This window comes from Dermacentor silvarum, chromosome 1, assembly GCF_013339745.2.
Source record: "Dermacentor silvarum isolate Dsil-2018 chromosome 1, BIME_Dsil_1.4, whole genome shotgun sequence".
NCBI classification, from domain to species: Eukaryota; Metazoa; Arthropoda; class Arachnida; order Ixodida; family Ixodidae; genus Dermacentor; species Dermacentor silvarum.
In genome coordinates, this window is record NC_051154.1 from 374268074 (window position 1) to 374286713 (window position 18640).

Consider the following 18640-nt stretch of genomic DNA (forward strand, 5'->3'; position numbering starts at 1 on the left):
GTCGCTTTTCATTCAAAGTAGCCTATGGTGGCGTCATATCTTTAGGCTGTACTCGAGGTGGGCGCACTCTAAGAGCCTGTCTTGTTAACGAGAGAATACAAAGGGTACTTAGGTCATTACCCATGATGGCAACCGCCAACACTTTACAAACGGGCAACATGCCTTCTACGCGTCGCACTGCGATTTCAATGCCGCACATGACCAATTCACGTCGCCTTACCAGCTCGCTCTCCAGTGTCATGCCTAACACACTTAAAGAAAAAACCGAACGAGGGGAAACATAACTGCCCCCTTCGCGCCACTTTCGCTTTTGTGCACTTTCGTGCCGAACAGCCCTTTCTCTTCCTCCTTCAGCGGTTCGGACGCGCTCTGTCTGGAAACATTCCAAGAAACAAATGTACCGTTCGAACTTTTTGACAGTGCTCCCCACTAGCCCTTTTATTCAGCCGCATCGCCTTCTCTGCCGCATTCCTGACTGTGCAACGCTGCTTCATCCTGGCACATTTTCTCGTGCTCATTTTGGAGCCTTACTCTCGCATCTCGTGCTGACCAGCACTTTCTATCTCAACCGCACAGTCTGAATGAATTGCAGGTAAATCATTCTTTTCAATGCTACCTCGACTGGCGGAGAGCTTCAAACACTTAGGGACAATGCAGCTATTTTCATTTGCGCAATGTAGCTCGTATACCTGGGAGCTGTCCACAACTGCACTGCCCTGCCTACATTGCGCTTTAGAGCACTTTTCTGACCGATTGAGATCTGCACTGGTGCTCTCTTCCGACGAATTAGTGTCACTTTGGACTTCTGCAAGAGCCACCTTCGCGATGTACTCCCTGGATAACTATGCCAAATCGTCCACAGCTGGCCTAACTGCTTCTCTAGTATTCCATTGATACAGTATCTCGTCACACTCAATCCGGTCCCCATCAACGGACTTCTCAACTACGCCACGGTCTATGGATCTGGCATCACCTGTGAACCTACATTTAGGCTCACAAAGATCAACCTCTGTTTCTGCCAACGGTAGAACCGTGCTTGGTAATGATTTGCACCTTCTGTGCGCTACTTCTACAGGTGCTTGATATACCTGCTGCTCCACTTTAAAGTCCTGTTATAATCTTTCAATCTCTTGATTAAGAGCATCTATCTCTTTCCATACCTGCCTACTTTCTTTCTCTGCAATTTTGTTTCGTTCCTGCTTAATTCGTTCATACTCCTGCCTTTCTTGGTCTTCATGATCCTCCTTTTCTTGTTTTTTTTCAGAATTAAGTTGCCGAAGTATTCAAAGTATTTCTGATCACAGTTGCATTCTAAAATGGCTCTATTTCGGCTTCTAAAGTGTCATCCACTATCTCTATGTCAAGCTCTTCACACAACTGCAACAGGTTAGCTTTCGTCAAACTTATGAGCTCCAAGTCACTACGCTACGCTCAGCTATTCACAATACTTGCTGCAAATCCCGCAAAAATTGCAATGCAAGTAAAAAAACTACCAGTGGTTCAATTCCGTTTTCCCAAGAGAATTTGAAGCCTGGAAAATATAGCAGAAAGCAAACGCCTATACACAGAAGTAGCACCAAGTTCCCAAGTTTTCCTCCACCGCATCGAATCAATTCCAAGAAGTAAACCCTGGGTCGCCTGTAATTGATACGAATTATGGTAGTTCTCCACTTCCCGATTACTCTTACATAGGTACAAGGTCTGGCTTTAATAGCTAGTTCAGATTAATGCTGAAAGCTGCTTTCCGCTGAGATGTGCAACAACCACAGTATCAAAATGGGCAGTTGTACACATTCCATCAGTTTTTAGAAAGTCTAGGCTAAAAGATCCGATGACTCAAGCGCAAAGCCAGGCACACACCCTGTACCGTGCAGTCATGATGCACTGCGTTCATACAGCCGCTTGTGAACCAGTTGGCGATTGGCGTTGGCTGCAGGCTCCATCTTGTCGCTGTCATCTAGTCGCCCGTGAATCAGTTGCCAGCGACTGGCGTTGCTGCAGGTTGCATCTTGCTGCTGTCATCCACTTGCTCGAGAACCAGATGCTGTTGACTGACGTTGGTTGCAGGGTCCATCTCACTGCGGCCATCCAGTTTGTTGGGACTCGGGGTAGCGTTTGGGCCGGTGATCCTTCAGCCAAAGGGATGAGTATGTCGGGGAGTAAGAGCGATAGAAAAACGGATTTATTCGACATACTTACAGTGGCTCCAAACATGGAAGCTCTCTCCATGGGAGAGAACTTTGAAAGTCTCAGCTCACTACATGTCTGAGCACATATCAGAACATGGCAGGACCACACCACGGCACCCAAGGTGTCTCCTTATAAAACATTAGTCTTCCCTAGTTGACCCGACTGGGGAATCAGATGACCTTGATGCGGCCAATCAGAGGGGTCGTATTCTTCACAGAACTCCACCTCTAATGTTGCACCTTTGAAGCAAGGACGAGGCAATCTGGAAACAGGGGATTAACACTCCTACGAAAGTAGTGTCCTTGGTTTCTACCTCTCAGTTACGTTCGTCTTACCAGGGTCGGGGAGTGACTTTCGCGCTGGCCCCCTCTTCCACGAAGGGTGGCAGTTGTGGTCGCTTCGCGAGTTTCTTTGTCACTACGTCTCAGCCGGTGTCGCGCCGCGTTGCCAAGTAGGCAGCCGCTGATGAAGGGGTTGGCATCGGGGGAAACAAACGATGCGCCCTGCCGATTTGGGGCGCTTGTTTGCCCATCAACGTCAGTGTTGGGCACTGTCGCCGTCTGGGCGACGCTGATAAAAGGGCCTGCCTCGATGGGAAACAATCAAAGAATGCGCCCGGCCGATTCGGGATGCAAAACGCCAGGCCCGATTTTGTTGTTTTTTGGCTTCTTTGCACTCTGGTGTGCACCAGGGATTAAGTGTTTAGCGTACAAGGCTGGATGTATGGGGCATGGTGCTTTCTGCCGCTGAAATTAAAGCCGCAGTGAACCTTTCATTGATTTCGTTAACGCTTAGCTCACTTGAAAACACTTGTTCGAGCTTTGCATTTTCCGTAAAGAGTGTACAGTCAGCAAGGTGTATTTTCCAGCGACGCGGTTTACAACTTATAATGGGTGTTGATGATGCGAGTCTGATGATAGCAGGGAAATGGTCGCTGCCATATGAGGCATCCAGCACTTCCCATTTAAAATCGGTAGAACAGACAGTGAGCAAAAGGCTAAATCGAGGCAGCTAAAACTGCGGGAGCTTGGTGAAAAATATGTTGGTGCACCTGTGTTCAAAAGACAAATGTTATTAGTTAAAATCTTCGATAAGTTGCCCTCTTTGATCATTTTTATAGCTGCCCCAAAGAGTGCAATGAGCATTAAAATCTCTTACAAAAACAAAAGGCTCCGGCAACTGGTCTGTTAAATTTTCCAGGTCTCGGGCAGTGAAATGGGTATGGGGTGGAATGTACAGTGAACATATGGTGACAGTTTTATATAATAAAACGGTGACGGCTACAGCCTCGTGCGGGGTATATAGTAAAACATTCCATGTGGGGATGCCGCCTTGCACAACAATAGCGACTCCCCCAGAAAGACGGCTGGAGTGTTCGCGATCCTTTTGTATGACCGTAAAACCTTTAAGGAAATGTGTATATTTAGGGCATACATTTGTTTCCTGTAAGCAAAATGCTACAGGTGAGAGGTTTAGTAATTCTTTAATGTCACCTAAATTGTTGATCAGGCCTCTATAATTCCAATGTATGATAAAAGCCATAGTGATGGTATTGAGAATGTTAATTCATATATATGGATTCAAAAGTTGTAGGTGACGTGTGAAGAGGGATGTGCTATTTGCAAGAGCGGTAACCATTCAGGTTACCAGTCCCTGTCTTGGCGCAGTTGCGATAAGTTTCTCCTTCTTGGCGCGCTCCAAGGAGCATGAATCTTTTGGCGTCGATGACGCCGGGGTTTTTGGGTCATCCTCCATTGCCTTCTCAGAGGCGCTGGACGATCGAGAGCCAGGCACCGAAACGTGCGTCTCGGGCCGTGAAGTTCGGTTGAACTTTGGACCCTGCGACACTGTGGTCTGCCGGCCTGTCCTCGATGATGATGGCGCCGCACTGGTTGCAGCCATCAAGGGGGCGGATGGAGTTTCTACGAGAACACTGTGCTCGGGCCCTGTAGACTCCTGAAACCAGTATGGCGCTGCCCCCTGCCACGCCGCACTGGCACATCTAACTTGAGGTAAGTGCCCTAGCCTTTTCCTCACTTCATAGAGAGATTTTTTTCTTTTACGGTGATTGCGATGATTTTTTTTTCCAGCAAGGGCAGCTCCGTGAGTAGGCTGGATGATCTCCCTTGCAAGTGACACAAAGTGCTGGAGCATTGCAATTGTCAGAGGGGTGGTCATTGGCACAACACTTCACATGTTTCTTTGCCTCTGCATGATTGTTGCATGTCCGAACCTCTGGCATTTGAAGCACTGCCTCGGGTTTGGTATGTATGGTCGGACGTTGATTTTCAAGTATCCTGCGTCGAGTGAAGTGGGCACAGTACTGGTTCCAAATGTTAGTATTACGTCTTTCGTGGGGATCTGTTGGTCGTTTTACCGAAGTGTAATTCGTAGTACCTTGATTACATTTTGCTCTTGGAAGCCTTCAAGGAGCTCTTCGTCACTGAGATTCAGGAAATCTTGTTCCGATATTACTCCTCTGCGTGTATTTAGGGAGCGATGTGGAGAGATTGATACATTGATGTCACCAATACTGGCGAGTTGTGCGAGCTTTTCAACTTGATCTTTTTTTGTCAGTTCAAGGAAGAGGTCTCCGCTAGCCATCTTTGTGGCTTTGTAGTTAGGTACGATCGTGTTTATGAGGCATTTTGATACAAGGAAGGGCGAGAGTTTTCTTACGCTCGTGTTGCCTTCACTATGAAGGACATGGTACTTGGGGAAGGTGTCTAGGTCGGTTTGGAGGGTAAATTGAAAGATTGCATCGGTGGTACCTCTTTTCAGAATCCGATCTGGAAGTCGGGGGAATGCTTCTGACACAATATGGTTTCAAAATTCGGCGGCGGTGGTAGCCACCCACCACCGAGCATAACAAGGGGACGCTACAGGTTACGAGAAACCTGCAGATGCCAGCTATGCACCGCCACTATAACCTAATGTACATACCCAAGACTGGATACATTACACACAATTAACCCTTGCCGCCCGGAAATTCGGAAATAACAAGAAGTGAAAAGAAGACAGGAAAGATGAAAAGGCAGGAGGAAAAGACGAAGGTTGGAGAGAGAGACAGGAAACAGCAACTACTGATTTCCCCCAGGTGGCTTAGTCCGGGGGTGCCGTCTACGACTCTACGTGAAGCCAAGGTCAAAGGGGTGTGTTGCTTCTGCCGAGGGGCTGTAAAGGTCCAAACACCCGGCATTGGCTCAACCCCCAAGATCTCCTTTTCCCCGGACATGGCTAAGCCGCGCACGGTTAGATGCGGGAGGGTTCAACACTTGTGTGCTCGGGTACGTGGTGTCGCAACACACCTGACGCCTGCAGACGCAGACACTCCTGCGGGGAGAGTTGATGAATGAACCAGCCTGATTTTCAGTTTTTCTGTTGGCCTACAACTGCTTCATTTCTCTGATGGGCAAACATATTGACACTTCAATGCATTTACGTATGTTGTTCGGTTCCCGTTCTCTGGCGCTTTATTTTGCGTGCCGCGGAGGATTTGGTGAGGAGAGACGAAGACGACGAAGACGTGCTGCTCGATCGGAGCTGTTCTGCTGTGCTGCCGGCTGTTGCTCGTCCTGTTAGTACGGTGACAAATTGGTGGAGGTTCTGGGTACCGTCCTATGCACTAATTTAACGGAATAGTAAAAACCAGTCAAAAGACGAAGGACAGATAAGAGACGTGGCACACACGACGGCTGGACTAACAACTGTGCTTTATTTAAAAACCCCGTCTCTCAGGAAAACTCGGCGAGCATGCTAGCTCAAAAGCCGATACCCACACACAAACAAAGGTGATTGCAAAACGCCACGTAGCTAACGCCAGTGCGATAGGAAACTAAGTTCCTTCAGCATCAGTGACAGAGAGGTAGAACTGGTGCAATTATCGCCTTGCAAATTGATATGGTAAGCTTCGAGAATTTCACACTCCGCCTTGCCCTTGCCCCTACCAAGGATTTTAACATTGGAAAAAAGCGCGACGCAGCCGCATTCCTAACAATGGCGAGGCAGATTTGCTCCATCAGAGGTGTTCCAAGAATTGTAGTGTTCTCGCAGCCTCTCATTAATACACCGGCCTGTTTGACCGATGTAAACTTTTTCACAAATCAGCGGAAGCTCATACACCACACGTGTAGCACAAGGAATGTAGCCGTTGTCATGACACACGGGGGGTCTATTCCTGCCGTGCGCCACACGTGAGAAAAGGCCTGAAAGTTTGCAGGGAGCAGAAAAACAATGTTAACGCACTGCCTCGCAGCAACTCTCTTGACATTGTGGGAGACCCTATGTACATAGGGCATCATTTCAAGTCTATTCCGTTCAGCCGCCATTGAGTCAGCCCTTTTTCGCTCTCGCCTCTTAATCTTTTGCAGCAACGTTTCTGCCACTGCCTTCAAAAGTGCTTTTGGGAAACCAGCGGCCACCAAACGATCAAACTGGTTGTCAAAACTTGATTTTATGCTGTGGTGGCAACTCTTTTTCAGGGCATTTCGAAAACAATTCATAGAAATCCCTGTCTTAATGACTTTTGAGCATGCAGACGCGTACGGTAACGCCTTTTTACTCCTCGGCAAGAAGCACCAGCACACATGGCCATCGTCAAGGAAAGTTAGTTCAATTTCCAAAAATCTAATCGAGTGGTTAGTAGGCAGTTCATGTGTAAAGCAAAGTGCACTCGAACAAGCCTTAAAAACCGTTAAGACCTGGTCAACTACGACAGCCAAGGAGTCATTTGGTGGAGGCAACGGAAGCCGGAAGGTTCGCCACGTCCGGAGAGGCACAAAACCTGAAGCCAGTCATGCCTCCAAGAACACCGACGTCTGGCAGGCCAAGCAACTGAGGTGTATTGGAATCAGGTGCGCCGGCACTTGCCAAAGAAGGAACGTCCTATGGTCCACAGAGGCTCTGTTACCTATCTGGAAGGAGCATTGGTTCCTGAGGATAGTCATGAGCTTCTTCAGAATGGCCCCAAATACAGTTTGGAGCCTTGTGTCAGCGGCTATGAACTTCTTGCCAGTGTACGCCGCGTAGCAGAGAAAGCTGACAAAGATGAGAAGCAACGGTGTCTGTCTGAAGGGATCGACGCTCTACGCAAGGTAGATGGCAATCAACAAAAGCGCAGTAACCGTGTCCTTCACCGTGTTGTGGACCACTTCATCGATAACCACTTGACTCTACTTGAAGCGGACAAAGAGGGAGGGTTTGTGGTCCTTCCCACAAGCACCTTCAGCGAGAAAGCATTAACTGCAGTGGCCAAGAACTTCCAGCCTACACAACGGAAGCCCTCAAATCTGAAGTCTTCAGCTGTTAGTTTCCTAAAGGCCAATAATTTGTTAATCCTGTCTCAAAAGGTGAAGAAATGCAAAGGAAATCATCTCCAAGTGTTCTTCACTGCAAAAACCCACAAGGTTCAGTGCCCGTTAAGGGCTATCGTTACAGAGGCAGGCACGTGGCAGAAGGTGGTGGGTCAGTTTTTGCAGCTTCACTTGGATTCCCTTTCCGTTCCGGACCCTTACAGTATAGTGAATGCTTCGGCAGTAGTTGAAGTGCTCAGCAATGGCATTCCTGGTGCCAACAGTGCCTTTTCTGTGGACATAGAGGACTTGTTTTATAGCATACCTCATGGTGAACTGTTTGCCGCGGTGCGTGAACTGATTGATCAGAATGGCCTAGTCACCTTCCAAAATGCTTGCGGAGTCTCTGTTGATGCGTTCTTGGAACTGTTAACAGTATACCTTTCCTCCACCGTAGTAGTTTTCAAGGACTCCCTCTTCATACAGAAGAAAGGAATCTGTATAGGGGCTAGTGTTGCACCAGTCCTATGCCAGATATTTTTAGCAAAGTTTGACAACATACTTCAAGGCTCTCTTCTTGATAAACGTGTGTGCCAAGTTTTCAGATATGTTGACGATTTCTTGATTATTTTAAATCTTTCACCGAATGACTCCTTGCCTGTCGTAGTTGACCAGGTCTTAACGGTTTTTAAGGCTTGTTCGAGTGCACTTTGCTTTACACATGAACTGCCTACTAACCACTTGATTAGATTTTTAGAAATTCAACTAACTTTTCTTGATGATGGCCATGTGTGCTGGTGCTTCTTGCCGAGGAGTAAAAAGGCGTTGTTACCGTACGCGTCCACACACTCCAAAGTCATTAAGAGAGGGATTGCTATGAATTGTTTTCGAAATGCCCTGAAAAAGAGTTGCCACCACAGCATAAAATCAAGTTTTGACAACCAGTTCGATCGTTTGGTGGCCGCTGGTTTCCCAAAAGCGCTTTTGAAGGCAGTAGCAGAAACGTTGCTGCAAAAGATTAAGAGGCGAGAGCGAAAAAGGGCTGACCCAACGGCGGCTGAACGGAATAGACTTGAAGTGATGCCCTATGTACATAGGGTCTCCCACAACGTCAAGAGAGTTGCTGCGAGGCAGTGCGTTAACGTTGTTTTTCTGCTCCCTGCAAACTTTCAGGCCTTTGCTCACGTGTGGCGCACGGCAGGAATAGACCCCCCCCCCCGCGTGTCATGACAACGGTTACATTCCTTGTGCTACACGTGTGGTGTATGAGCTTCCGCTGATTTGTGAAAAAGTTTACATCGGTCAAACAGGCCGGTGTATTAATGAGAGGCTGCGAGAACACTACAATTTTTGGAACACCTCTGATGGAGCAAATCTGCCTCGCCATTGTCGGGAATGCGGCTGCGTCCCGCTTTTTTCCAATGTTAAAATCCTTGGTAGGGGCAAGGGCAAGACGGAGCGTCAAATTCTCGAAGCTTACCATATCAATTTGCAAGGTGATAATTGCACCAGTTCTACCTCTCTCTCACTGATGCAGAAGGAACTTAGTTTCCTATCGCACTGGCGTTAGCTACGTGGCGTTTTGCAATCACCTTTGTTTGTAAGTGGGTGTCGGCTTTTGAGCTGCGCATGCTCACCGGGTTTTCCTGAGATGGGGTTTTTCAATAAAGCACAGTTGTTAGTCCAGTCGTCGTGTGTGCCACGTCTCTTCTCTGTCCTTCGTCTTTTCACTGGTTTTTACTATTCAGTATGTACCAACTGACCCAGGCTGCTACTCTACTACTAATTTAACCTCCCGACGCTTCGAGTCCCTACCACCATTTCAACGATTTGGAGGAAAACCGGGCACTTTGCCACAGCCACCGCTTGCACGGACTACTTCCTGAATATGGCCCATTGAGCTAAGTAAGAATGTCCACCATAGGGCAAGTGCAAGTCAGACTCAAGAATGCAACATAGTTCAATCCACTTCTAGTCCGAGTGTCGTCTATGCAGCACGCGTTCTGAAGTCATTTCATGGCGACGTGTTCGAGGACGTGGAGGATTGGTTTGAACACTTCGACCGAGGTGCTGCAGTCAACTGCGCTACGTATACTTTGCCCTCGAAGACTACGCTCGCACGTGGTTTGAGAATCATGAAGGCTCCATCACTAGCTGGCAAGAATTTCGACGACAGCTTCGCGAGACATACAGCAGCCCCAAAAGGAAAGAAAAGGCCGAACAGGCTCAGCAGAGTCGGTTTCAGAAGCCAAATGAAAGCGTGGACATGTTTGTCGAGGAGATGTCGCACTTGTTCCGACGTTCTGATCCAGGTATGGCCGAGACAAAGAAAGTTTGTCTCTTAACGCGAGGGGTAAGAGAACAACTCTTCACTGGACTCAAGCGCAACCCTCCAGCTACCATTGCTGAGTTCATAGGTGAAGCAACAACAATGGAACAAGCGCTATAGCAACGCTCCCTACAGTACGACCGCCAAAGCGCCGTTGCCGCTGTGTCACGTTTCACCTGCGGACATGATTTAGCAGCCCTCCCAGAGCTTGTGCGAAGCGTTGTGCGTGAAGAGCTTGAGGAAGTTCGCAAAGCTTCTTGTCAGCCGACTGTTACTGCACTTGGTGACATCATTCATGACGAAATCAGGACCATGATCCAACCATTGGTGCCAACGCGAGAGGAAGCCCCAGTCCTGACTTATCCCGAAGCCTTACGGAGTCCTCAACCATCTAAAGGATGACGTTTGCCTCCCCCTGTTTCAGCTCTACCACATCAATTTCCTGATGCAAATGTAAACTCGTATGAGGATGTAGGCCCGCGAGATATCACGTGGAAATCAAACGTGTGGCGCAACATGGATAATCAGCCACTTTGCTACCACTGCGGCGAAGCGGACAATCTGTATTGTCAGTGCCCTTATCGAAGGATGGGCCTTCAGGGATTTCACCCTAAAGCACGTCGACCAAGTAATAGTGAGTGCCCACGCGAGATAGAGCAGTTCCTGGCCTCTCAGCAGCCATGTTCTCCCGCACAAAGACACCAATCACGTTCACCATCTCCTCGGGGTATCATGTCGCCTAGCCGTTACTCCAGGTTCCCTGATGTTCGCAACAGGTCCCCAAGTCCATGCCCACGTCAGGAAAACTGAGGACAGCGACCTACGGGGGTAGGGCCACTGCGGATCGTCCTGACAAACACCTTCTGACACGACAAGTTCACGACGATGATTTATCGGCTCCGCCATTATCTGATAACGAAACAGGACTTTCTGCTGATATTACCGTAACCGTCGACAATTACCAGGTCACCCCTCTCGTGGATACCGGCGCCGACTACTCCATTATGAGTGGTGAATTAGTGGTTACGCTCCGAAAGGTGACGACACCATGGAATGGTCCCCAACTCCGCACTGCGGGTGGTCATCTCTAGACACCGGTTGAGAGGTGCACTGCCCGAGTGCATATCTGCGGCTCTGCCTTCATCGGATCTTTTGTCATGCTGTGAGAATGCTCCAGGCAGCTCTTAGGAATGGACTTTCTTAGAGAATACAGGGCCATTATAAATCTTCGAGAGCTGCTGGTATCATTTTCATGTAACGCAAGCTCGCACGAATGCAAATTGCACAAGATAGCATTGTGTGTCTCTGATTCCATCACCGTACCACCTCGTTCCAGTGTACTAGTTACCGCAGTGAGCGACATGGACCGAACTGCCCTTGGAGTTGTTGAAACCAATGTGTCCATCCTCTTCTCTCATCAAGTATGCGTCACCCGCGGCCTCCTCGAACTGACCAAACGGCCTACTGAAATCGTAATTACGAACTTTAGTCGCGAATAATAGCACTTCACAAAGTGCGCTGTTGTCGCTTACATCGAAGAAATCAGAAACGCGAGAACCAGCCTATCACTCACAGAACTTTCGTCCATCCCACACGATGACAAGCAGTCTACAATTCAACTCGATGTGAATTCCAAACTATCGGCTGAACAGCAAGACAGTCTTTGCTCTCTTTTGCTTTCCTTTAGCAACTGCTTTGCCACAACATCAAGAATCAAGCAGACACGTTGCGAAGGACAGAATTATAACTGAACCCGCCGAAAGACCCATCCGACAGCATGCTTATCATGTGTCTCGAAGAGAACAAGACGTCATTCGAAAACAAGTCAAACAAATGCTTGCTGACGACATCATTCAGCCATCTACAAGCCCATGGGCGCCACCAGTGGTGCTAGTTAAAAAGACGGCACCCTGCGTTTCCCCCCCTCTGCATTGATTATCGCAAACTCAACGTCACAAAGAAAGACGTCTATCCGCTTCCTTGCAACGACAAATCGCTGGACTGACAGACACTCCAGATATTTTTCATCCATGAATCTGCATAGTGGTTATTGGCAAATCGAGGTCAATGACCATGATCGGGAAAAGACCACATTTATTACTCCTGACGAACTCTTTTAATTCAAGGTTCTTCCTTTTGGCCTGTGTTCACCTCCTGCCACTTTTCAAAGAATGATGGACAGTTTTGTCCGGTCTTAAGTGGCAAACGTGTCTCGTTTATTTGGACGACGTCGTCATTTTTTCGGAGACTTGAGTAGCATCTTCAGTGTCTTCGTGCAGTGCTTGATGCGCTCCGAAGTGCAGGCCTGTCACTCAAGCCTGAAAAATGCCACTTCAGTTACGAGGAGCTGAAATTCCTTGGTCATGTCATCAGCGGCGATGGAATTCGCCCAGATCCTGAAAAAACGCGAGCTGCTGCTGCCTTCCCAACGCCTACAAACAAGCGCAAGGTTCGCCATTTTTTAGGACTTTGTGCGTATTATCGTTGCTTTGTACCCAACTTTTCGAAAACAGCTGAGCCATTGCACTTTCTCACAAGAGACAATGTCGCTTTCGTTTGGAACCCCGAGCAACATCTTGCTTTTTGTGACCTACAACGACTTCAGACTCCTCCAATCCTAGGTCACTCCGATGAAGATGCCGACACTGAAGTATACACGGACGCAAGCAATGTCGGTCTCAGCGCTGTCCTTGTGCAGTGGCAAGAAGGTAATGAAATAGTGATCGCCTACGCTAGTCGTACCTTGTCATCGGCCGAATGGAACTACTCGACTACAGAAAAAGAATGTCTCGCTGTCATGTGGGCGATATCCAAGTTCCAACCATATTTGTACGGGAGACCTTTCAAAGAAGTCAGTGACCACCATTCGTTGTGTTGGCTTGCCGGTCTCCAAGACCCCTCAGGCCGCCTTGCTCGATGGAGTCTTTGCCTTCAAGAGTTCGACGTTACAGTTGTCTACAAGTCGGGACGCAAGCACACAGATGCAGATTGTCTGTCTCGCACTCCTGTAGAAACGACTCCACCTGAACTGATGAAGACAGTTTTCTCTGTGCCGTCACAGCGTCTGACTTGGCTCAGCAACACTGTGATGACCTGGAGCTTCGCCCGCTCATCGACTACCTTGAGGGCCAACTTACACAGTCACCATGGGCATTCCGCTGCATAATTTCGTTTTTTTCTCCGCAACAACGTCTTGTACAAGCAAAGCTTGGACTCCAGCTCTCAAACCGATCTTCTGGTGGTGCCATCTGTGATGCGAGAAGAGATCCTGCATGCTTGTCACGATGAACCGTCTTCTGGCCATTTGGGTTTCACGCGCACACTCGCACGTATCCGCCACAAGTACTACTGGCCCAAACTGCCTCGTATCGTCAAGCACTACGTGAAGACTTGCCGAGACTGCTAGCCGGCGCAAGACACCACCAATAAAACCAGCTGGCTTGTTACAACCTGTCGAACCACTTCGGGCACCCTTTCAACAAGTCGGAATAGACTTGCTTGGACCATTTCCTAAATCTTTGGCAGGCAACCGATGAATAATAGTTGCGACAGATTATCTCACTCGTTACTGTGAAACAAGACCACTTCAACGAGCTACTGCTAACGACGTTGCCAACTTCATTCATGCTATCATCCTCCGCCATGGCGCACCAGCAGTGGTGATACCGACAGAGGGACTGCTTTCACAGCCCAACTCCTGGAAGAAGTGATGACCCTCAGCGGCACTGTTCATCGTCAGGTGACTGCTTATCATCCACAGACGAACAGCCTAACCGAACGGCTCAACAAGACCATCACTAACATGCTTTCAATGTATGTTGACGTGGATCACAAGAACTGGGACAGCGTTCTTCCTTTCGTAACCTTCACCTATAATACCGCCGTTCAAGAAACCACAGGATTTACTCCTTTCCGTTTGCTTCACGGCCACGAGGTTACCACAATGTTAGATGCAATCTTCTGCCCGACACCTTCGAATCTACCACAGTGAATGCTGCCCAATTTGCCCAGTGTGCCGAGGAAGCTCGTCAGCTACCTTGCCTGCACATTCTGCTCTCAGCAACACTACGATGCTCACAGGTACAACCTCTGCCACAGAGAAGTTACCTACCACCCCAGAGGCAAAGTATAAATCTGGAGTCCCGTCAACGCGGGAGGTTGGAGAAACTTCGCCATCATTATTTCGGGCCTTACTGGGTTCTTCAAAACCTCAATGACGTCAACTACAAGGTTGTTCCAGAGAGCACCACGCGATACTCCCGCCGTACACAACCCGACATCGTCCACGTGGCTAGGATGAAGCCATATTACGCACGCTGATCGCCTACCGTCCCTAGTTCGAAAGCATCGAGCCGATGCTTTTGAAGGGGGGGAATAATGACACGTCAATTCACTGCATTTACGTGTGTTTGGTTCCCGTTTGCTGGCGCTTTATTTTGCGCACTGTGGAGGATTCTGTGAGGAGAGATGAAGACAACGACGAAAACGTGCTGCTCGATCAGAGCTGTTCTGCTGTGTTCCTGGCTGTTGCTTGTCCTGTTATTACAGTGACAATATGACACAAAGAGAACTTCCAAATGCATGTGGAATAAAATGGGCACACTGCAGTCAATGTAGGGCTATATAAATGAGCACGTGAACTGCACATGGTCAAGAGTTTAGTATTGATGGGCGTGATTTGTTTCTCAGCAAAGCCATGGAGTGGTAAACATAAACATGGTGACCTTCCGGTTTTGTTATTGGGTAGGCTTTAATGATTTATGAAGTCAATGGGTTACCGTTATTTTTACACTACAGCACACATCAAATTCTGAGTGGTAGCTATATCGCTTGCAGTGAATATCTGTCAGTTGACTGTAGTGTGCCAGTTTTGTTTCATTCGTCTCACAACTTTCATCTGTGCATCATGCATTCAACCATCAGACGAATAAAGCAGCTGCGAGTAAACACAGCACTTTGTCTCTTTGTGTGGCTTTTCAACAACTTGGCCTTGTATTCCTACATAGAATTCAGCTCAAAGCTCTTAAGTTTGCCGAGTAGAGCATAGCATCACACTTCCACAAGGAACATCCCACGCTGCAGTAACGCTCCAAAGCAACCTCAATGAGGAGGAGGTGTTGCTTACCTTCACACCAGTGCATTTAGGCAGATGCTGAGAGTAGCTGGTTAAAGAAGTTTTCACTCAAGAATGAAACGCAGTGGAACGAATTGAAAAGCAGTGACCACTTCAGCCAAGATGGGTTAGGAAAGAGTGTTGAGTTGAACATTCTAGAATACAGGAGTGAGTCTTTAGTGCTGTCCCGTTTTAAGATGTACAATCAACTAGCAAGTGTCTTTTGCATGTGTGGTCAGTTTCATTCAAGCTGTTTCTAGAGAAAGAAAATGCACCTTCACGTGGACAGTACCCCAGAGTAAGCAAGAGGACCTCGAAAGAGTTCCAACTTAATCAAACTCACCTTAATGGCAAGGTCGTGAATCTCACGGCGCAGACCCCCGTCCATGCAGACCAGGGTGACAAAGAGGCCAGTCTTCTGCTTGTTGCTCACTTGGCCAATCACTATGTCGCCCTTGTTCAGGCACTGCAAACAAGCAGTCACCAGGCCACAAAATTTCATGGGGATGCAGGGACTGCTCTTCTGGAACACTTACGCCCTTGACTTAAGCAAATGGCTCAGATGTACAAGTATGTTGCATTTTTATCACTTATAGTAAGTAGCATGAGGTCCATTCCATGTTAGTATTCCATACAAATAAATATCATGCCAAGGTTTTCATATAATGTTCTCAACTTCACATTCAATAATATAAGAATTTCAAGTGCACTGAAACAAAAATTCAACAAATGAATATTACTTTCACACAAACTAATACAACAAATTAATAAAAATCGGGTATTGTTGGCCAATCAATAAATTTTATGCCGAAAGCCTACATAACAGTGATGCTACTGCGGACTTATGATTTGGAGCAATTTTTTGAGCATCAGAAATTTCATTTTGGAGCACTTTGGAGCAGGCAATTTGGCATTTTGGAGCAGCTTGGAGCAGCTGATTTTTCACATCCTGAAGTATTTCGAAAAAGCCAGTTGCAATTTACATTCAATTGCCTGAATAATTCTTATGTTCTCACGAGAAGCTTCGTAAACATTTCCATCTATTGCAAATCTCGTGGAGAAAAAAATGCACTTATGTGCATGCGACACACACACAGACACAAATTGATATCATTTCGTATATTGCTAGTTTTCCCAGATGTCATCGGTAATATCCAGAATCAGAAATGATGGACACATTGGCGGCACGCAGTTATTATAACCACGTCATGTTGCGCTTCAAACAAGCTTTAACTACTAGCTGCGTTTCCGGAGTTGATAACGTCCGCCGATGAATCGCCAATTAACCTTGAAGCCGCGAGCCTCGGCAGAAACCGCACTTTGCCATCGAGCCGCCTTGCAAGGCAGACGCCGCGTCGGCGCCGTGCGTGGCACTGCTAAAGTCACTGGAACCTGGAACTTTGAAAGTACCGCAACCGCCGGAGCGAGCGCAGGCAACACTGCGTGGAAAAGACAAGCAGCTCTTCCTCGGGTTTTCTAGGCTTGCTACAGTGAAGAACAGCACGATGGCAGCAGTGCGCCCTGTGAAATCCACAAACAAAACCGCATTTCGTTTAGCTACATACGATGTAAATTACAAGTACAGTAGCCGACGGATTTTTCGGACTCCAAAAATTCGGACTTATTGGATATTCCGGACTTCATAGATGTACCGGCAGGATTCCCATAGAGCTAATGCATTTTCGCGAGCGATTTTTCGGACAAATCTATGAGCCAATGTTCGATTTTCCGGACTAAATCGCTCGCTCCGAGCCACGCTACCCAATCTTGGAGGCCGCCATGTTGGATTTTCCGCTGACTTGGCTTCCAGTGCCCCCCTGTATAGCCTTCAAGATCAGTATACGCACGCTATCCCCTCGTCTCCGAGGCCATGCCCGCTCTTGCTTGGCCGACAAAACGTTCTAAAAAGCTGCACTTGCTTTTCTTTTTTTTCCCCCTTTTTTTCAGTCAGTATGCTGTGTGCGGGTGAAAGCTTGCGAGGGTCAGCCAGCAACCGCAATTTATTCCCACGCACGCGAGAGAGGAAGGCGGCCGGAGGCGCGGGGAGAAGGCGGCGGAGACGGTGGGGAGTTGCATTATGCTCTTGCGGCTGCCGACGGAGCTGCCGCGCAGGCACCGTATCTTGAAAGCGATCTGCTATGTGGCCGAAGTGTGCGCCCACGATCTGCGATGGGTACAAAGGGCGTGCGCCGAGTGCCACTAGCTTCGTATGCGCCGTTTTTTTTTTCTTTTTTTCGACGTTCGTGTTGAAGCGAGAGAATAGACAGCGCGAAGGTCAATATGTCCGCGGTCATCAAGCGAGATGTGTTCATGTAACCTGTGCGCGCGTGACACCGTGCTTATTTAGTTAGTAAGCGCATATTTACAACTTTATACGGCCGATAAAACTAACATCCTTACTTCGTATCGCTGTCTATTAATTGGCTATCGCAATCGATGCTCCGCCTTTTGGGCGAAAGTGCGACATTTTTCTTAAGCCGCTCTAAACCTCATAATTTTTTTCTCTTGGGGGGGGGGGCGAGTTTTTCGGACTGTTCTCGGTTTTTCGGACTGCTCAATTTTTCAGTCCCCGCGAAGTCCGGAAAATCGGTCGGCTACTGCACTCATTCAACTGTGCGCCACCCGTTCTAAATGCAAAGCGATCCCGATGCTCGTGTATGGTATGAAGAACTTTATTTGGGTCCTGAGGAATCAGTGTCGTGTGTCACACAAGATTTTTTTTTTCGGATGACTAGGTATCAAGCACTACCACAAAATCGTTTATACGCGTGGATACGTGGAACGTGGCTACTGATTTAACCGTGCACGAAATGTTTCATACAGATCTATTTCTACGAAAATAAACGGTCCATGACTGCACTACAAGAAAAGGCATGCTAAAACAGAATTAACCAGGTCATGTTCGTGTTGTTTTAAACAACACACGAGAAAATCTATATTTTAATTTTCAACATTGACAGGTCAATCGATCTTTATTGCAGTGGTTTTCTCACTACACTTTGTTATTTTAGACACAGCCGCCCGTATTCCGTCGCTCTTCGAGCCACATTTTGCTCGGTTCTGCATATTTCTGAGCATCTCCTCGCTTTGTTTACTCAAGGCAAACCGCAGTCTTCAAAGCAAATGCGCGAAGAAGTTTTCCCATCATATTATGGCATTTACGGAGTTCGATGAAATACCGCAAGGAGCTTCTCAGCTTTGCGATATCAACAAGTTCACCAAGTGGGAGTGAACTTGTCGCTCTTTATCCGGTGCAGCCAGAGATAGCACGGCGCTTGCTGTCGCTCTTTCCGCTTAACTGGTATCGCGAAAAGCGCTTTCCCAGACTCCCGGCGGTTGCTGCACCCGAACGTGCAGCACCCGGGCATTTCCTTTCGTTTTGTTTTGTCTACGAAAGTTACATATACACTAAATTATGCAAAATCTGACCTCGTTGATGACTCGTACGCGCGGCGTGCGCGAGCGATCTTTCTGCTTATCTCCTCCGGCGTGGCTTAGATCCGCCATCTATAGTGGAAAGTGATCACCTGACGGCAATTGACCAATCGGCGGCGCGGCGGCTAATTAGAGAAAAGGGCTGCGGTACTTTCCAGGTTCCAGTGACCTTAATTGGGACGTACGCGCTAGAGCTTTCTCGTCTCCTGTTTGCAGCTAAGTTGCAACTAAGGCTCGCCCTATCGTCATGTTGAACGTTTTAATTCCCCGGTGGTGCAATTG

General features: G+C 47.9%; 1 protein-coding gene across 1 annotated transcript in view; it reads right to left on the minus strand.

The window, feature by feature from the left end:
- LOC119437464 (serine/arginine repetitive matrix protein 2-like) overlaps positions 1-18640 on the minus strand; it is a 118951-nt gene that overhangs the window by 83206 nt on the left and 17105 nt on the right. The window contains exon 5 of the mRNA XM_049660583.1: positions 15267-15389. Within this exon, the coding sequence (XP_049516540.1) occupies positions 15267-15389 (123 nt within the window). The remainder of the gene's footprint in view (positions 1-15266; positions 15390-18640) is intronic.